At 44.2% G+C, this 21,843-nt stretch overlaps 1 protein-coding gene across 1 annotated transcript; it reads left to right on the top strand.

Annotated features, from left to right (window-relative positions):
• The first annotated feature begins 724 nt into the window (after positions 1–724).
• Positions 725–17,220, top strand: LOC110494699 (sodium-coupled monocarboxylate transporter 1). The gene is made up of 15 exons (XM_021569991.2): positions 725–1,758; positions 3,153–3,218; positions 3,476–3,527; positions 4,579–4,646; positions 8,192–8,346; positions 8,447–8,587; positions 8,695–8,824; positions 9,025–9,113; positions 9,434–9,546; positions 9,744–9,811; positions 9,907–9,993; positions 10,215–10,408; positions 14,528–14,637; positions 15,040–15,125; positions 15,269–17,220. The coding sequence occupies exons 1-15, from the start codon at positions 1,402–1,404 to the stop codon at positions 15,392–15,394; spliced, it is 1,842 nt and encodes a 613-aa protein (XP_021425666.1). The 5' UTR covers positions 725–1,401; the 3' UTR covers positions 15,395–17,220.
• Positions 17,221–21,843: the final 4,623 nt, after the last annotated feature.

The following is a 21,843-nucleotide window of genomic DNA, read 5'->3' as shown; positions in this document are numbered from 1 at the left end:
AACATATCCATCCGTCCAACAGTTTTACACCAATCCTGGATGCTCCCTTATCTCCAAGTGTTTTCATTTGAAGTTAATGATTGTAGACAGGATTATCCCTCTCTCTCATATTTGTGTAAGGTTATAACTGAGAGGACTTTTTTTTGATGGTGCCCTATCCAACATTTCACACTAAAACAAATGTTACTGAAATGAATGCAATCTGTGGATTGGAGCGTTACAGTTTGAGTCCTTGAGTGATTCAGTATCCATATGTTCCTAAAAACTGGACATTATCTTCTCTTTCTACAAGTGCTTATATCTATTATAATTGTATTACATGTACTAGAATTGTTTTTCCAACCTACTGACTCGTGCAATGGAATGGAATGACTTATTTATGGCTGATCTGTGACTATGTTTTATGGCTGATTTATGACTGCATTATTTTTCTCAAAGCTGACTTTGCTTCTCTGGAACATCTAATCAGTCAAATGTTGAGCAATCTGGTCTTGGAGTCCATAAGTACTGGAGGATTTCTTGTTGCAGAACCCCTTTCATGCTTTGAAAGTCACAACTGTGTCAGGCTGACCATACATGGTGTTCTAGAACTATACCAACCATTCTATTTAATGGTAGATCGGAAGGCGGGCCAAACACACTTCATCAAGTCAGATATAATGATCATTCCGTTTTAGAATCTTGGTAGGCAGTGCAGTGAATTCTGTATATTTTGTCCTTGGGTGATGATTAACTAAAGGTGTGTTTATGGTTAGCCGACACCAAGAGTGTGTTCTTCCATGCTTTTGTTAGGATAAGGGGACCACACAAGGAAGTCTTGCTAAACAGGAGGATGCATTTCTAGTAATTCTCAACTTTATTCAACCTCAACAAGTACGGAAGACTTAACAAATAGGAATATTGGACATTTGTTCTTGGAATTCTCAGACGTTTGTATAAGGATGTTTCTTTCAATTGTGGATGTCTATTGTAAGTGTCAAAGAACTGCAATAATCCAAACATGTTATCTGCATTAATACATTTCTGAGGTGCTTATCTAGTTGACTGAGAATTTATTTGCTATTGTTTTGTTTTCTTGGAATATTGAAAAAAGGTTGGACTCAATTTGAACAAAATTGATTTATTTGACATTCTTGATCAAATCAAACATTCCTTTTCTACTTAGTGAACGTTAAATATCAATGCTACACCTGTTCTGTAATTCACATACAATTTATCTGATTAAATTGTAAATAGGAAAAATAGTGTGCATTGGAAAGAAAGGAAATTAAACATTAGCAACATTGCCTAACATTCAACCTCTAAGATCTAAGTGGCGACCAGTGGGTGAAAGTGGTTAGATAGTGAAGATTAGATAAGTGTTGGTCTCTGCCGGAGGGATCTCTTCTGTACTCATTAACCATGACGACGGGTACAGGGGGCCCAGTGGCCTCGTTCTCTGTGTGGGACTATGTGGTGTTTGTGGGGACAGTACTGGGGGCGGCCGGCATCGGCCTGTTCCAAGCCATCCGGGGCCGCAAGAACACCAGCAGCGATGAGTTTCTGCTGGGGGGTCGTCAGATGACAGCGGTGCCCGTCGCCATGTCCCTCACTGCCAGCTTCATGTCTGGCATCACCGTGATCGGCACTCCAGCAGAGGCCTATCGGTTTGGGGCGGCCTTCTGGATATTTGGCATCTCCTATGCCATCATGTCCATCATCACCGCTGAAATCTTCGTCCCTCTCTTCTACCGCCTGGGCATCACCAGCACCTACGAGGTACTGTAAGATATACCAAGCTGGGTCAGACCCGCCTGGGCATCACCAGCACCTACGAGGTACTGTAAGATATACCAGGCTGGGTCATATCCACCTGGGCATCACCAGCACCTACGAGGTACTGTAAGATATACCAGGCTGGGTCAGACCCACCTGGGTCAAATACATACACAGTATGTCAAATACATTACAACATTTGAGGTGCAAATAGCTTGATGATTCCTATCGGTGTAAGCAAGGTGGATTGAGATAAAGTTATAGGGGTATGAATTAAGATGATAGCAAGGGGGGTGAAGATGAGAGGGTTTGCTCTAAAATATTTTACCCCTTTTTCTCCCCATTTGGTAGTTACGGTCTTGTCCCATCGCTGCAACATCCATACGGATTCGGCAGAGACGAAGGTCGAGAGCTGTGCGTCCTCCGAAACACAACCCCGCCAAGCCCCGCTGTTTCTTGACACAATGCATACTTAACCCGGAAGCCAGCCGCACCAATGTGTCGGAGGAAACACCGTACACCTGGTGACTGTGTCAGCGTCCATGCGTCCAGCCTGCCACAGGAGTCGCTAGAGTCGCTAGAGCGCGATGGGACAAGGACATCCCGGCCAGCCAAACCCTCCCTTAACCCGGACGACACTGGGGCAATTGTGTGTCGCCTCATGGGTCTCCCGGGCACGGCCGGCTGCGACACAGCCCGGTATCGAACCAGGATCTGTAGTAATGCAGCCTTAGACCGCTGCGCCAGCAGTTGTAATGTAACTAATAATTAATCAGTGATCCGTGAAAACAATCTAATCCAGGAGGGGTGCCAAGATGTTACATCTGTTACATTCAGCATCTGGGGACTTTACCTACTAAAAATATGTGACTAGTTGCTATAAAAGTAATTACAGGTATTTAATTAGTTTTGTGCACCAAGCAATCATTTAGCAGGTTGGCATTTATTGGGATGAGTCATGTACTGGAGGCAGCTCTGCAGGGTAATCACTGGCTGGCATTGACACAAAGTCATAAAATCAGATTTTAAACCTAAAAATAACCTTTACCACACTGCTAACCTTATGCCTAATGCTAACCTTAAATTAATATTTGAAAAAAAGCAAATGTTTGTTTTCAGAATTTTTTACAATATATATAGCCAATTTTGGCTGCAGCTGGCACATCCAGTGGATATCGCTCAGATCTGCCTCCAGGACCAGATTCATCCCAATAAACATCAACCTGCAACCATTTATGACTTGAACAAAACAGATGTAGACCTGCAGATAGTCAGACTACTGAAAAGTCTATGAATCTTTCTTCATCATCACTTCCTGACTAGGAAAAAAGATTTATAAGTGTAAAAAGCCAATGAAATCAGGCCAGGTTTGACTGAAATGTTTATTTTTTCTCTAGTATCTGGAGATGCGTTTCAACAAGTTGATTCGGGTGATCGGGACCACCATGTACATCATACAAACGGTAAACATTCAGTTAACATCACGAAAATGGGGCAAAAGGGTAGATCTTAATGAAGCTAATGTTTTCCAAAGGATATGGTGGAAACAAACATCTCAATAATGCATTAACTACAGAAAATGGCAACATTTGTCCTTGTCCTTTTTTCCATTGCCTGATTTCAGGAAGCCAATCTGGGCATCTAAGGTAAACATTCCGCTTTATGAATGTGCATCAAGCATATGTTTACATCCATCAACTATTGGCTGATTTTGTTTCAGGCCCTGTACACTGGTATGGTCATCTACGCCCCAGCTCTTGCTCTCAATCAAAGTAAGTCATATGCAAAGTATCTCTGTAATGTCCTTTAATGAATCAAAATAATATTATTATCTGACTGTTGACAGAAGGTCAATCTCTGGACCAAACTGATGATAAATCTTTATCTAATTAAATTGGTCTGTGACCTGCCAATAAAGGTATTGTCTAGTTGCTTACCAATTGATGCAGCACGAAAGAGGATATGCAGATGTCGTTAGGCTAAGTGATAATATCACAGGGAATTCAAATGTGTCTATACTGAACAAAAATATAAACGCAACATGCAACAATTTCAAAGATTTTACTGAGTTACAGTTCATAAGGAAAACAGTCAATTGAAATAAATTCATTAGGCCCTAATCTGTTGATTTGACATGACTGAGAATACTGATATGCATCTGTTGGTCACAGATACCTTAAAAAGAATGGGCCTCCCATCGATAAAATGCAATTGTGTTCGTTGTCCGTAGCTTATGACTGCCCATACCATAACCCCACCACCATGTGGCACACTGTTCATGATGTTGACAATAGCGAACCGCTCGCCCACACAACGCAACACACGTGGTCTGTGGTTGTGAGGCCGGTTGGATGTAAAGCCAAATTCGCTAAAATGATGTTGAAGGTGGCTTATGGTAGAGAAATTAACATAAAATTATCTGGCAACAGCTCTGGTGGACATTCCTGCAGCCACCATACCAATTGCACACTCCCTGATCTGTGGCATTGTGTTGTGTGACAAAACTGCATCTTATTGTCCAGAGCACAAGGTGCACCTGTATAAGGAACATGCTGTTTAATCAGCTTCTTGATATGCTACACCTGTCAGGTATATGGATTATCTTGGCAAAGAAGAAATGCTCACTAACAGGGATGGAAACAAATTTGTGGAGTGCTTTTCGTGCATATTGAACATTTTTGGGAGCTTTTATCTCAGCTCATGAAAGATCTGACCAAGACTTTACATGTTACGTTTATCTATTTGTTTCAGGTCATGGAAACAGTATTATTAGTATTATTTGGAAAAGCTGTGTAAATGGGTCTGTACTTGTGTGTGTTTCAGTCACAGGGCTGGACCTCTGGGGAGTGCTGGTGGCCACTGGGGTGGTGTGCATCATCTACTGCACCCTGGTCAGTGGTTCATCAGATCTCACTCACCAATCAGCAATCAACTCCTTCACACTATGACAATACATATTTTAATATTGAATATTTATTAGGATCCCAATTAGCTGACACAATAATGTCCTGATAGGACAGGAGAAGTACTCCAGATATAACAAACTGACTCTAGCCCCCCGACACGACACAACTACTGCAGCATAAATACTGTAGGCTGAGACAGGAGGGGTCAGGAGACACTGTGGCCACATCCGATGATACACTCGGACAGGGCCAAACAGGAAGGATATAACCCCACCCACTTTGCCAAAGCACAGCCCCCACACCACTAGAGGGATATCTTCAACCACCAACTTACCATTCTGAGACAAGGCCGAGTATAGCCAACAAAGATCTCCGCCACGGCACAACCCAAGGTTGTCAAATTGTATTGTCACATGCGCCGAATACAACCTTATGCTTACTTAGAAGCCCTGAAATGCTTACTTACAAGCCCTTAACCAATAAGAAATAGAGTTAAGAAATATCTACTAAATAAACTAAAGTAAAAAAAAAAAAAAAAAATCCAGAAGGAACAAAATAAAATTTCATAATAATAATGAGGCTATACAGTATACAGGGGGTACCGAGTCAATACGCGGGGGTACAGGTTATTCGAGGTAATTTGTAAAGTGACATAGATAATGCATAGATAATGAACAGTGAATAGCATCAGTGTAAAAACAAAGGGAGGTGTCAATGTAAATATTCCAGGTGGCCATTTGATTAATTGTTTAGCAGTCTTATGGCTTGGGGGTAGAAGCTGTTAAGGAGCCTTTGGTCCTAGACTTGGCGCTCTGGTACCGTTTGCCGTGCAGTAGCAGAAAAAACAGTCTATGACTTGGGTGACTGGAGTCTTGACAATTTTTTGGGCCTTCCTCTGACACCGCCTAGTATATAGGTACAGTATATATAGTATATAGGTCCCGGACGTCAGGAAGCTTGGCCATACCAGGCGGTGATGCAGCCGGTCAGGATGCTCTCGATGGTGCAGGATATGGGGAACCATGCAAAATCATTTCAGTGTGCTGAGGGAGAAAAGGTGTCGCCGTGCCTGTCTTTGGACCATGAAAGTTTGTTGTTGATGTGGACACCAAGGAACTTGAAATGCTCAACCCCCTACATTACAGCCCCATTGATGTTAATGCGGGCCTGTTTGGCCCTCCTTTTCCTATAGTCCACGATTAGCTCCTCTGTCTTGCTCACATTGAGGGAGAAGTTGTTTTCCTGGCACCACAATGCCAGGTCTTTGACCTCTTCCCAATAGGCTGTCTCGTCATTGTCGGTGAACAGGCCTACCACTGTTGTGTTGTCAACAAACTTAATGATGGTGTTGGAGTCGCGCTTGGCCACGCAGTCGTGGGTGATCAGGGAGTACAGGAGGAGACTAAGCAGGCACCCTGAGGGACCCCAGTGTTGAGGATCAGTGTGACAGATGTGCTGTTGTCTACCCTTACCACCTGGGGGTGGCCCGTTAGGAAGTCCAGGATCCAGTTGTAGAGGGAGGTGTTTAGTAACAGAGTTCTTAGCTTAGTGATGAGCTTTGAGGGTACGATGGTGTTGAACACTGAGCTGTAGTCAAGGAACAGCATTCTCACATAGGTGGTCCTTTTGTCCAGATGGGGAAGGGCAGTGTGGAGTGTGATTGAGATTGCGTCATATGTGGATCTGTTTGGAGTGGGTCTAGGGTGTTGATGTGAGCCATGACCAGCCTTTCAAAGCACTTCATGGCTACCAACGTGAGTGCTACGGGGCAGTAATCATTTAGGCAGGTTAGCTTCTCTATCTTGTGAACAGGGACTATGGTGGTCTGTTTGAAACATGTAGATGTTACAGACTCGGTCAGGGAGAGGTTGAAAATGTCAGTGAAGACACTTGCCAGTTGGTCCGCACATGCTTTGAGTACCTGTCCTGGTAATCCGTCTGGCCCCATGGCTTTGTGAATGTTGACCTGTTTAAAGATCTTACTCACATTGGCTACGGAGAGTGTGATCACACAGTCGTCCGGAACAGCTGGTGCTCTCTTACATGCTTCAGTGTTGCATGCCTCGAAGCGAGCATACAAGGCATTTATCTCATCTGGTAGGCTCGCATCACTGGGCAGCTCACGTCTGGGTTTCCCTTTGTAGTCCGTAATAGTTTGCAAGCCTTGACACATCCTACTAGCGTCAGAGCCGGTGTAGTAGGATTCAATCTTAGTCCTGAATTGACACTTTGCCTGTTAGATTTTTCGTGTGAGGGCATAGCAGGATTTCTTATAAGCATCCGGATTAGTGTCCCGCTCCTTGAAAGTGGCAGCTCTAGCCTTTAGCTTTGTGCGAATGTTGTCTGTAATCCATGGCTTCTGGTTGGGATATGTACGTACGGTCACTGTGGGGTCGACGTTGTCGATGCACTTATTGATGAAGCTGAGGTGGTATACTCCTCAATGTCATTGGATGAATCCTGGAACATTTTCCAGTCTATGCTATCACATGTGACATGCTGGTAAAAATGAGGTAAAACGGATTTTAGTTTGCATGCATTAAAGTCCCCTGCCATTAGGAGCGCCACTTCTGGATGAGCATTTTCTTGTTTGCTTATGGCCTTATACGGATCGTGGTCTTAGTGCCAGCATCGGTTTGTGGTAAATAGACGGCTATGAATAATATAGATGAGAACTCTCTTGGTAGATAGTGTGGTTTACAGTTTATCATGAGATACTCTACCTCAGGCGAACAATACCCCGAGACTTCTTTAATATTAGAAATCGCGCACCAGCAGTTATTGACAAATAGACACACACCCTCGCCCCGCGTCTTACCAGACATATCTGCTCTGTCCTGCTGATGCAGGGTGTAATGATTCATAGGTGTTCGTAATAATGAATGTCAGCTGTGCGTAATGATGAATCCCAGGACCAGTGGTTAGTACTCTGGCGACGTCATACGCCGGAGGGGAGGAGCAGGAGCAGACGTGACACAGGGAGAAGCCAGCCAACTCTATATTAACCTTTTCGTCGTTTAACCACGTCTCTGTGAAACATAAGATATTACGGTATTTATTGTCCCGTTGGTAAGATAGTCTTAATCGTAGATCGTCCAGTTTGTTTTCCAATGATTGCACGTTGGCCAATAATTTGGAGGGTAGTGGTGGTAGTGGTGGTTTACCTACTCGTCGGCTAATTCTTACAAGCAACCGCCCTCCTCCCCCCATTTTCTCTGTCTTTACTTCACGCACATGACAGGTGTTTGGGCCTTGTCTCAACAAAGCAGTATATCCTTCGCTTCGGACTCCTTACAGAAAGAATCTTTGTCCAGGGCCAGATGTTTTTCCTGAACTCATGACATGTTCATGCAGGGAAAAGTCTCAGCCCCAGTTATGGGCAATTACTACTGTAGGGTCCAGTTTTTTCCTGGTCAGGTCACAGGGTCAGGGAACACACTTAAACCTACACATGAACAAACCTCTTTGGTGCACATGAGGTTGCAGCATACCTTCCTTCCCCTGACTCCATGTTGCATTGTGGTTTTCAGGGAGGGCTGAAGGCGGTCATATGGACAGACGTGTTCCAGATGGTGATCATGTTAGCAGGCTTCGTGGCCGTCATCGCCAGGGGGGCTGTCATCCAGGGAGGTCTGGGGAAGATCTGGGATGACTGTTACCAAGGAGGCAGGCTCAACCTTTTTGAGTAAGTAAAATAGCCACACGTCATACAGGGCTTAATTACCACCACAGTATGACTCCCTATAGTTATCTGAGAATTGTGACTTTAATACCTTCTAATGCAGTTTTGATCCAGACCCTTTGAAGCGTCACACGTTCTGGACGATCGTGGTTGGTGGCAGTGTGATGTGGGCGTCCATCTACTCCATCAACCAGTCACAGGTCCAGCGTTACATCTCCTGCAAAACCCTAACTCAAGCCAAACTGTGAGTGGCACTCCTACCTTCCACAGTCATAACATACAGGAACAGCTGTGAATGAAGAATAGCAATATGAGTGTTTGTTCCATGTTGGCTTTTTTTTAAACCCTCAGGTCACTGTATGTGAATATGATTGGTCTCTGGGTGACTGTGAGCTTAGCAGTGTTCTCCGGCCTCACCATGTACTCCATTTACAAGAACTGTGATCCACTCACCAATGGTGATGTAGGGGCACTTGATCAGGTCAGTAAATGTAAGACAGCTATGGCTCTTACACAGGCATGGACAGTGCTGCACTATGGCAGTGTTATTGAAAGCTAGTGGGTGGGTGCTTATATTTGTCCTATTTCACACATGCACGCGTGTGTATTAATATGTATGTGTGAATTGGACAGGACTGTGTGTGGGATTAATAGTGTGTGTTGTGTGTGTGTGTAAACAAGCTGCTTCCATACCTGGTAATGGACATCCTGGCAGCCTATCCTGGAGTCCCTGGGTTGTTTGTTGCGGCAGCATACAGTGGTACACTGAGGTGAGTATTCTCCAGGGGAACCCAAATAGACAAGGTCCGCTGACACAAATCTTCCAGGTGGCAAAGATCTGGATAGATATAGTCACTTATCAGCATAGTAACAAACCCCTACCTCGCAACCCCTCCCCGTTCTGGATCTGGAACCAGACCGCGGTCCGCCTATTGTGTATAGCAGGTATACACTAACAAATGCATGCAAACTTCCACTACTTTTACAACTAACCTACCAATGAATGTGTTTAACCATGAGTTCCCTGCAGACAAAGGGCAATTCCTCCTTTTTCTCTTTGCCTCATCTATTGTCATTGCGTCTGTTTCAGTACTGTGTCCTCCAGCATCAATGCGCTGGTGGCTGTCACTGTGGAGGACTTCATTAGGCCAATGTACAAAAACCTGACAGATAAACAGGTGACCTGGATGAACATGGGCCTCAGTGAGTTTCACACAAAACACTGTGTATATGTGGGTTCATTCAAATAGTAATGTCACACAAATAAAGGTCAGTTTGACATTTGCCGAGGTATGTACATTATATGTCAATACTTTGCATGGAAAAATACTTTGCATTGAAATATATTTATAATCATGAAATGTGTATGGAATATTTAATTACCTTTGCACCTATTCCAGGTGTTTTCTTCGGATTTTTGTGCATTGGGATGGCTGCAATAGCTTCACTGATGGGGAGCATTCTGCAGGTAGGAAAACTATAATCAGAAGTGACTCCGTATCGCCACCTGCTGTTTCGTAGTTGTCACTTCTACTTTATGTCTCTAACGTTGTCTCTTTTCAGGCAGCCCTGTCCATATTTGGAATGATCAGTGGCCCTCTTCTTGGGCTTTACCTCTTAGGCATGTTCTGGCGCACAGCAAACTCAACAGTAGGTATCCCACATCTTATTCATATCACTTTCATTATTCATACTTAAAGAATGATATACTAATTTACTCAAAGATATATTACTAACCAGTAACACTATAAATGTTCTGACATGCAAATATTTTGGTTGTTGAATACAAAACAATGTTAGACAATATAATGACATAGAAATGTATTATATCTTTATGGGTGAGACTGAGACGGCTTCCTTGTGCATTGCAGGGGGGACTCACAGGGCTGATTATGGGCCTTGTTATTACCCTGTGGGTGGGGATTGGAGCTCAGATATACCCACCCTTAGCTGATAAAACCAACCCCCTGCCAATCAGTGTGGCAGGCTGTAACCGCACACAGGACCTGAACTACACCACCCTGGCCCCATGGACCAGTGCAGTAACAATGACCCCTCTGCCTGAGTGAGTTACTCACGGTCACTCTATAATCACTGTCTTCAAAGTCACCCTATTCCACATATAGTGCACAATTTTATTCCAGAGTCCTATGTTGCTTATAGCTAACTATGGGTTAGCAGCCTTGTTGAAACAGGCTGATCTTGTGAGCTCACATTCTGTTTCACTGAATGAAAACGTCAATGCTGTGATGATCGTTGTTGGTGGAATTAGCCGAAGATGCAGCATGAGGTAGGTTACTCATATTCTTTAATGATAACCAGGAAAAACAAGAAAGAGAGAACCAACGAAACGTACAGCCTTATAGGGCTCAACAGCAACAATACAAGAACAAGATCCTATAACATAGGTGGAGAAAAAGGCTACCTAAGTATGATTCCCAATCAGAGACAACGATAGACAGCTGTCTGATTGGGAACCACACTCGGCCAAACACAAATAAATACAACACATAGAATGCCCACCCAAATCACACCCTGACCAAACCAAATAGAGACATAAAAAGGCTCTCTAAGGTCAGGGCATGACAGTACCCCCCCAAAGTTGCGGACTCCGGCCGCAAAACCTGAACCTATAGGGGAGGATCCGGGTGGGCATCTATCCTCGGTGGTGACTCTGGTGCGGGACCCTCGTCACCAACCCCGGACTGGCGACCCTCTTTGCAGACCCCGGACTGGGGACCCTCGTGGTAGGCCCAGGGCTGGGGACCTTCGCTGCAGGCCCCAGACTGTTGACGCTCACTGCAGGCCCCGGACTGGGGACCGTCCCTGGAGGCTCCGGACTGGGGACCGTCGCCGGAGGCTCCGGACTGGCGACCGTCGCCGGAGGCTCCGGACTGGCGACCGTCGCCGGACTCATATTCTTTAATGATAACCAGGAAAAACAAGAAAGCGAGAACCAACGAAACATACAGCCTTGTAGGGCTCAACAGCAACAATACAAGAACAAGATCCCACAACATAGGTGGGAAAAAAGGCTACCTAAGTATGATTCCCAATCAGAGACAACGATAGACAGCTGCCTCTGATTAGGAACCACACTCGGCCAAACACAAAGAAATACAACACATAGAATGCCCACCCAAATCACACCCTGACCCATCCAAATAGAGACATAAAAAGGCTCTCTAAGGTCAGGGCGTGACAAATGCAGCGGTCAGTCTGGTTTCACAAGATGGCGCCGACAGATAGGGCAGCTTTACTTCTAGCTACAAAGCAACTTTGTAGTATACATTTTTTTGTTAGTTATTTCTTACATTATTATTCCAGGAAATGTTTTGTGTTATTACATACACCCAGAAATAACTTTTTAATATCAGAGTGGCGGTAACTCACCAGCATTTCGACCGGGAATACGACTTTACCGAATTGGATTCCAGAGGCTGGACGAGAAGAGGTATTCGGAGTGGACTTCTAGTCCGACTCAGGAGGCGCACACCATCCACCGCATCCAAGTATATTATTCGCTAATGTTCAGTCTCTGGACAATAAATTAGACGAGCTCAGGGTTCTCAGCTAGCTGGGTTCTCAGTATATAGCATCGACAGGATTAAAGAACTCTCCGGGAAGAAGAAAGGCTGGGGTGTATGTTTCATGATTAACCACTAATGGTGTGATTGTGATAACATACAGAAACTCAAGTCCTTTCGTTCACCCAACCTAGGATACCTCACAATCAAATGCCGACCGTATTACCTCCCAAGAGAATTCTCTTCAGTTATAGTCACAGCCGTGTATATTCCCCCTCAAGCTGATACCACGACGGCCCTCAAAGAACTACACTGGACTTTAAGCAAACTGGAAACCACATAACCTGAGGCCGCATTTATTGTAGCTGGGGATTTTAACAAAGCAAATTTGAGGAAAACACTACCGAAGTTCTATCAACACATTGACTGTAGTACTCGCTCTGATAAAACACTCGGCCACTGCTATTACAACTTCCGGGATGCCTACAAGACCTCCCCTGCCCTCCCTTCTGCAATTCTGACCATGACTCCATTTTTCTCCTCCCTTCCTATCAGCAGAAACTCAAACAGGAAGTATCCGTGCTAAGGATTATTCAATACTGGTCTGACAAATCGGAATCCACGTTTCAAGATTGCTTTGATCACCTGGACTGGGATATGTTCCGGGTAGCCTCTGAGAATAACATTGACGAATATACTGATATGGTGACTTAGTTTATCAGGAAGTAAATAGGAGATGTTGTACCCACTGTGACTATTACAACCTACATTAACCGTGCATAGATGGCAGTTAAACTGAAAGCGCTCAGACATGAGACGAGTGTGGCAGGGTCTACAGACAACCACAGACTACAAAGGGAAAACCAGCCACGTCACAGACACCGATGTCTTGCTTCCGGACAAGCTAAACACCTTCTTCGCCCGCTTTGAGGATAACACAGTGCCACCGACACGGACTGCTATCAAGGACTGTGGGCTCTCCTTCTCTGTGGCCGAAGTGAGTAAGAGATTTATGCGTTAGCCTTTGCAAGGCTGCCAGCCTAGACCAGCTGGCTTGAGTGTTTGAGGACATATTCAATCTCTCCCTATCCCAGTCTGCTGTCCCCACTTGCTTCAAGATGTCCACCATTGTTCCTGTTCCCAAAAAAGCTAAGGTAACTGAAATAAATGACTTTCTCCCCGTAGCACTCACTTCTCTCATCATGAAGTGCTTTGAGAGGCTAGTTAAGGATCATATCACCTCTACCTTACCTGACACCGTAGACCCACTTCAATTTGCTTATCACCCCAATAGATCCACAGATGATGCAATCGCCATTGCACTGCACACTGCCCTATCCCATCTGGACAAGAGAAATACCTATGAAAGAATGCTGTTCATTGACTATATCTCAGCATTCAACACCATAGTACCCTCCAAGCTCATCATTAAGCTTGGGGCCCTGGGTCTGAACCCCACACTCTGCAACTGGGTCCTGGACTTCCTGATGGGCCGCCCACAGGTGGTGAAGGTAGGAAACGACACCTCTTCGCTGATCCTCTACACAGGGGCCCCACACGGGTGCGTGCACAGCATCCTCCTGTATTCCCTGTTCACCCATGACTGTGTGGCCACAATCATCAAGTTTGCAGACGACACAACCATAGTAGGCCTGATTACCAGGAAAATAACCTCTCACTCAAGGTTGACAAAACAAAGGAGCTGATCATGGACTTCAGGAAAAAGCAGAGGGAGCCACGCCCCTATCAAAATCAACAGGACTGCAGTGGAGCAAGTGAAAAGCTTCAAGTCCCTCGGCGTACACATCACTGACGATCTGAAATGGTCCACCCACACAGACAGTGTGGTGAAGAAGGCACAACAGTGCCTCTTCATCCTCAGGAGGCTGAAGACATTTTGCATGGCACTTAAAACCCTCACAAACTTTTACAGATACACAATTGAGAGCATCCTGTTCGGCTGTATCACCGCCTGGTATGGCAACTGCACCACCTGAAACCGCAGGACTCTCCAGAGGGGGGTGCGGTCTTCCCAATGCATCACCGTGGACTACTAACTACCTATCAACTACCTACCCTCCAGTATACCTACAGCACCCGATGTCACAGGAAGGCCAAAAAGATAATCAAGGACAACAACCACCCAAGCCGCTGCCTGTTAACCCTGCTCTCATCCAGAAGTCGAGGTCAGTAAAGGTGCATCAAAGCTGGGACCGAGAGACTGAAAATCAGCTTCTATCTCAAAGCCATCAGACTGTTAAATTAGCCATCACTAGGCGTCTTCCACCCGGTTACGTAACCCTGCACCTTAGACGCTGCTGTCCTATATACATAGACTTGAAATCACTGGCCTCTTTAATAATGGAACACTAGTCACTCTAATAATGTTTACATATTTTTGCTTTACTCATCTCATATCTATATACTGTATACTCTATTCTACTGCATTTTAGTCTTTGCCACTCTGACATTGCTCATCCTAATATTTATTTAGTCCTTGAGCTAGAAACACAAGCATTTTGCTATACCCGCAATAACATCTGCTAAACGTGTAAGTGACAAATAAGATTTTATTTGATTTAACAAAGCTAATGTGTTAGCGCAAGGCTACTGTGTTAGTGTGGGCTCAGGTATGACTCTTCATCTTATTGTTACAGTGACCGTCCAGCTCTGGCAGACTCTTGGTACTCCCTGTCCTACTTGTACTTCTGTCTTCTGGGCACTTTGGTGACTGTGATCGTGGGCTTGGTGGTAAGCGCTATCACAGGTGAGGCTACCTCCTTTAGATCCAACCCTAACAGCATAGTGCATGATATGAATTTTTTTTTTTGACTGCATGACCTGACCAGGACAAACTTTACATTTGACATTTACGTCATTTAGCAAACACTCTTATCCAGAGCCACTTACATGACCTATTCGTGTTAAGTGCCTTGCTCAAGGGCAAAGATAGATTTTTCACCTAGTCAGCTCGGGATTCAAACCAGCAAACTTTTGGTTACTGGCCCAAAGCTCTTAACCACTACGCTCTTAACTCTGGGGCTAGTTGTTCCTGGTCAGGGCTGTTAAAGGGAAAATTCCTGGCACTAGGCATAATGACTTTGGCTGGTTCAAATTGATATTTTATGCAGTTAGTTATACGTGACGTCTCCCTGTGTTGTCTGTCCAGGTGGCTGCAAGCAGGAAAAGCTAAGCTCAGATCTCTTTGTAAGGAGAAGTGATCTATTCTGTGCTGGCTGTGGCAAGGACTCAGAGGTAAAGCTTCTTCCCCCACCCCACTTCACCTCACCTCACCCCACCTCTCTCTCTCTCTCTCATACCGTAGGCTTACAGCTGTATTAAATGTTTTGTGCCTGTGTTAACTGGCTCCTGGTGTGGTCTTTGTGTGTCTTCTGCAGGCATCAGAACCTGAGATAAATGAAAAGGCTGGGTCAGAGCTGAAGAAGGGATCAAACAATGCTGGATTCCAAGACACTCAGTTTAACATTGTGGAGAAGGATGTGGAGAAGGTCACTAAAATGTGATGCTGCCACCAAGCTAAATGCACTCTGTCAACTGGAGTTCTCCAAGAGAACAATTTTTCCTCTTACCTTTCCATTCTACTTTTATTGTAATGAAATTCATTACTAAGAGAAGGAACCCCAAGTGTGTAATAATGTAGGTTGATACAGTTGATCAACTAGCTAGCTCATGTATGTTAGGCTAACTAGCTATCTAAATCTTATAGTTATCATAGCCAGATTACTTGCCCAGGTGCCTCGACCCCCAGGGGGCCTCCATTGATTTTGTAGAGTCATTAAAGTATCATATGAACACACATAAGACATGGCAAAATGTGTAGAATTGCAGGAAATGAGCTTTAAAACTGTAAAATGTTCTCTAAACCAACAAGAGTGGTGTGAATAGTTTAGGATCCCATGTGTTGTGAGGTGGTTTGTTACTATCCCAATAAATTACCACATCCATCCAGCCACCTAGGAAATGTGTGTGACCAGACCTTCTCAAATAGTAGTTGAGCATCCCTGACCTAGGCCATGGAAGGGTACTGCAATGTAAAGCAATATTTGAATGTATACAGCACATGTTGTAAGGTAGGACTTTTCAACCATGTGTTAAGATAAAACAATATATAACAATGTAAATCTAACTTAATTGTCAGTAGAAATAAGCATATGCAGTTCATATGTAATCATATTTATTTTGTGTTTACAGCACTTTAGGCTGATATGAGACATTTTACAGCATGTAATATTAATTTTGTGGATATAAAGATTGTGCTGAAATGCGTACCTGTTTGCTTGCTTGATTTATCTGTTATTGTTCTTTTGGGATTTTTTTTTATATTGTCAAGTTTTCATAAACAAGGCAATGAGCTAGACAAGGCAAGTGCACACTTACTTCTAGACGGGTTTGGAGGGAAACAGTTATGCAACTGTATCTTGCATGCTTCACATGCATCTTTACAAAGGTGACAATATTAATTAGGTTAACCAACAACTGTATGCTACTAATGTATTACTGGCATTTGTTGGCAGCTGACTTGGACATGCAGGTTCAGCCTACCATACGCAAACATCCAAAAAACATAGAGAAAAAGAGACATCTTTTCCCCCCTCTCCCAACCACCAGTTATTTCACCAGTTATTTTAAGTAATAACTTAACTGCTCTGCAAAAAGTTCTGATTTGCTGACTGTAAGCCTACACAGAGAGTTAAATTAATCTGACCAATGACCATAGCTGTGTTTGAATACTAACCTCAATAACTGTACTATTTGTGATGTAAATTGAAGCATAGTATGGATATATTTAGTATGCCAAAAGTTTCCGGAAGTTGTACTACATTCGCCAAAAAGTATAAAAGTAGTTGACAGTAGTGGACAGATTGGAAGAAAATGGCGGAAAGTATGCAGCCGAAGTCCAACGAGAGCAGATCTAAAATTAAGAAAAATACTAGGAAAATGTTGAGCAATGCAATACAAAAGTATTGACTTTTAAAATAAGTTACATTATATGGTATGTTGGCTGACAATTTGTTGGCTACGCTAGACTTACAAACCACAAAGCATATTATGTAGTGCCGGTATGTAAGCTAGCTAACGTTGGTTGGCTTCTAATACATGGAACTTGCTAGTTTTATAATTATTTGCTATCTAATTACTCAACGTTAGGCCTAACATGCGTAAGACAGCTAATCCTTTTAAACCCGATTTATGTAGACAGACTTTTATCTAAAAAGAGTGTCTATTTGACCATAGAGTCTGATGACAACACAACAAAGTTGATAACCCGGTGGGCCAGAAACAAATTCCGGTTCACAGGAAAGAGGCATGCGGCATTGAAACGGTTTGAGTAAGCAGCTGAATTGTGCAGCATTTGTTTCCTTGTCAACCAACAGACAATTATGGAAGTGAACACAGAAGAGGATCGCCCACTTCACTGCTCTCTGTGTTCTGTAGGGAGCAAGGCCCCCAACCAAATCTCGCTTGGGGCCCCCCACTTGATGGCGTAGAACAATTTCCTGCAATTCTACACATTTTGCCATGGGGTGAAAGAAAGTGTTTCAGTTTTAAAGCAAGTTTTCTGCAGTTCTACACATTTTTGCCATGGGCCAGAGAGAAAATGTTGCAATTTTATAACACATTTGATTTAATTCTACAAATTTTGCCATGGGGCAGAGATTTTTTTGTTGTTCCAGCTAATTTCTTGCAATTCTACCAATTTTGCCATGGGGTGGAGATCATTTTTTAATCACTTTTAAAGCAAATATCCTGCAATTCTACACACACAATTTGCCATTACTATTGCCATGTTAATGACATCCGAGTGAGAGTGACTCACAAAATCAATGGGGGCCCCTTGGAGGTCAGGGGATGACTGTCAGAGACTGACATAACAGAACAATGTTGGTGCACAACCACATTTTGAAGTTACAGCTTGTGTATTCTACTATTTTAACTGTCAACAGTAAGTTGAGAACCTTACTGAGTAAAGAAAAAAATATATAATAAAAAATGGGAGAGGGGTTGGGGTCAGGGGCCCCCTAGCGACCTGGGGCCCTAAGCAATTGATTATGTTGTTTATGCCTGGAGCCGGCCCTGGTAGTGAGTGGAGAACAGAGTAAGAAGTTTGATCTATGGGATGGGAAAATAAATGACTGCTAAAGCAATAGACCAAGTTCCTGGTTTTACTCTCAGGGGTGCCGGCTGTGTGAGGTGAGTTAAATGTATTTTCTGAATGTTGACTGTGAAAATGAAATGGTAGGGAATCAACGGCGGTCGGTGCCATTTGAGATGAGAAAGGACGATTTTGTTTTGAGAGCATGGCCTTATTTCTATTACAGCATATTGGATGACTGTCATTCATATTCCATTCACCAGTTCAATATAACAGCGATAGGTTTGGCTACTACATGATACTCAAATTTTCCCTATGCCACCACGAGGTTGCTACAACCTAACCTATGAATGAAAGTTTACAACGTAGGTTCACACTGGTCGAGAGAAAATGTTGAGGGGACAGTGACACATGGACAGACAGTGACACAATCAATATTGCCTTGCACACTCTTGCCTGTATCTAGCTGTTCTAGGGTGTAATCATTAGTACAACAGTTGCAAATGAGAGCTTCTATTGGACAAATTCAGGTATGTTTATTCTACGCTTTGTTCCGTTTGCTTCCATTTAAAAAAAAATTTTGTTTAACAGAATCGCGGAATGAATACACCCATAATCACGCAAAAACACAGTTCACTTTCATAGCAGCCACGCTGTATTCCTTCTTGCATCTTTGCACTCTCCTCATCTCACATTTTTCCGTCGCTTGTGGACTTCAATGCACAACACATCAGCTGTATGTGACCAGGCAAAAAACCTTTCCAATATCATAACCGCTACACACAGCCTACATTGTTGTCACCATATCAGCTAAAGTAACATCATAGTCAACATTCAGTGCATTCGGAAAGATTTCAGATCCCTTGACTTTTTCCACATTTTATCACGTTACAACCTTATTATAAAATGGATTAAGTAAAAATCTACAATCTACACACAATACCCCATTGTCACGCCCTGACCTTAGTATTCTTTGTTTTCTTTATTATGTGTGACATGGGTGTTGTATGTGTTTTTGTACTGTCTAGGATGTTTATGGGGGTGTTTACCATCTAGGTGTTTATGTATGCCTATGGTTGCCTAGATTGGTTCTCAATTAGAGGCAGCTGGTTATCGTTGTCTCTGATTGGGAACCATATTTAGGCAGCCATCTTCTTTGGGTATTTTGTGGGTTATTATCTATTTCTATGTATAGTTGCCTGTGTCTGCACTAATATTATATAGCTTCACGTTCGGTTTGTTGTTTTTGTATAGTTTGTTAAGTGTTCTTCGTCTTCATTAAAATCATGTATTCATATCACACTGCTCCGTGGTCTCCTCAGTACAACGAACGTGACAGAATAACCCACCATAAAAGGACCAAGCAGCGTGATTGGGAGGAACAGTGCTTAATGGAGAAATGGACCCGGGAGAAGGACGAATGGGTAACAACCTGGGAGGAGATTGAGAGTTGGTCGATCGTTCCAGGGAGAGTGCCAGAGCCTGCATGGGATTCTTTGGAACAGTGCGAGGAGGGATACAGGAGAATGGAGGACCGACAAAGATATAAGGGTACATGGCTAGCATGGTAGCCCGAGAGGCAGCCCCAATATTTTTTTTGGGGGGGGCACACGAGGAGATTGGCTAAGTCAGGTAGGAGACCTGAGCCAACTCCTCGTGCTTACCGTGGGGAGCGTGTAATTGGTCAGGCACCGTGTTATGCAGAGATGCGCACGGTGTCTCCAGTGCACATTTCTAGCCCGGTGCGCTATATTCCAGCTCCTAGGATTGGCCTGGCTAGAATGAGCATCCAGCCAGGACGGGTTGTGTCAGCTTTACACTCCAGACCTCCAATACGCCTCCACAGCCCAGTACGCCCTGTTCCTCCTCCTCGCACTCGCCCTGAGGTGCGTGTCCCCAGCCTGGTACCACCAGTGCTGGCACCACGCACCAGGCCTACAGTGTGCCTCGCCAGTCCAGAGCGTCCGGCAACAGTACCCAGTCCAGAGCGCCCGGCAACAGTACCCAGTCCAGAGTGTCCGGCTACAGTACACAGCCCAGAGCGTCCGGCAACAGTACCCAGTCCAGAGCGTCTGGCTACAGTACCCAGTCCAGAGCGTCCGGCAACAGTACCCAGTCCAGAGCGTCCGGCAACAGTCTACAGACCGGAACCTCCTACGACGGGCCGCAGACCGGAACCTCCTACGACGGGTTGCAGTCCGGAACCTACCTCGACGGGTCACAGTCAGGAACCTACCATGACGGTTCACAGTCCGGATTCGCCAGAGTCTCCTTCCAGTCCGGATCCGCCAGAGTCTGCCTCCAGTCCGGATCCCCCAGAGTCTCCCTCCAATCCAGAGGCGCCACTCACTCCAGACTCGACCATCAGTCCAGTGGTGTCCTCTAGTCCGTGGTTGGCGATGAGGGTTCCCGCTCCAGAGACATTATGTAAGTGTGAAGTGGAGCGGGGTCCACTTCCCGAGCCAGAACCGCCACCTCGGAGTCATGCCCACCCACACCCTCCCATATATGTTTAGGTGTGCGGCGGGGGGGGGGGGGGGGGGTACTGTCACGCCCTGACCTTAGTATTCTTTGTTTTCTTTATTATTTTGGTTAGGTCAGGGTGTGACATGGGTGATGTATGTGTTTTTGTACTGTCTAGGGGTTTTGTATTTTTATGGGGGTGTTTACCATCTAGGTGTTTATGTATGTCTATGGTTGCCTAGATTGGTTCTCAATTAGAGGCAGCTGGTTATCGTTGTCTCTGATATGGAACCATATTTAGGCAGCCATCTGCTTTGGGTATTTTGTGGGTTATTATCTATTTCTATGTCTAGTTGCACTAGTATTATATAGCTTCACGTTCGGTTTGTTGTTTTTGTATAGTTTGTTAATTAAGTGTTCTTCGTCTTCATTAAAATCATGTATTCATATCACGCTGCGCCTTGGTCTCCTCCGCACAACGAACGTGGCAGCCATAATGACAAAGTGAAAACAGGTTTTTGCATTTTTTCACTCGTTTATAAAAAAACACAATGACCTTATCTAAGTAAGTATTCAGAACCTTTGCTATGAGACTCGAAATTGAGCTCAGGTGCATCCTGTTTCCATTGATCATCCTCTAGATTTTTCTACAACTTGGAGTCCACTTGTGGTAAATTAAATTGATTGTACATGATTTGGAAAGGCACACACTTGTCTGCATTAGGTCCCACATTTGACAGCATGTCAGAGAAAAAAAACAAGCCACGAGGTTAAAGGAATTGTCCTTAGAGCTCCGAGACAGGATTGTGTCGAGGAACTGATCTGGGGAAGGGTACCAAAAAAATGCAGCAACATTGAAGGTCTCGAAGAACACAGTGGCCTCCAACATCCTTAAATGGAAGAAGTTTGGAACCACCAAGACCTTGTAGAGCTGGCAGCCTGGCCAAATAAAGTAATTGAGGGAAAAGGGCCTTGTAGAAAAGGCCCATTCATGTACACTTGCTCAGCTGGGCCAGAGGCGCTTTAATCAGGTCAGATGGAATGTCCGACAGATTTTAACTCATTTAAAGGAGAAAATCGGCATCGCCCAATCTCGCTGCTTTCTCTTCCTTAATTAACTCCGTCTAATCCAGAAGTTCTGTGTGTCCATGAATCCACGTAAATCCACCGAATCTGTTACCTTTCATCTGAACTATCTGTTGTGATCGGGAGAGCGGGCCATCAGTTATTGTTTATAGTTATTACCGCAGAGCGCGGCTTGGAGCTCACGCTTCAAACCTATTATGTAATGTAAATGGTCAATTATCACGGCCCTACAGATCATCACAGGACAATTATGCCATCGTTATATGGTTAATATGGAATGAAATTAATGGGGATTATAGATTGAATAAC

This window comes from Oncorhynchus mykiss, chromosome 17 (genome assembly GCF_013265735.2).
Source record: "Oncorhynchus mykiss isolate Arlee chromosome 17, USDA_OmykA_1.1, whole genome shotgun sequence".
In the NCBI taxonomy this organism is placed as follows: Eukaryota; Metazoa; Chordata; class Actinopteri; order Salmoniformes; family Salmonidae; genus Oncorhynchus; species Oncorhynchus mykiss.
Note: the sequence above shows the minus strand (reverse complement) of the source record. Positions and strands in the feature narration are given on the sequence as shown.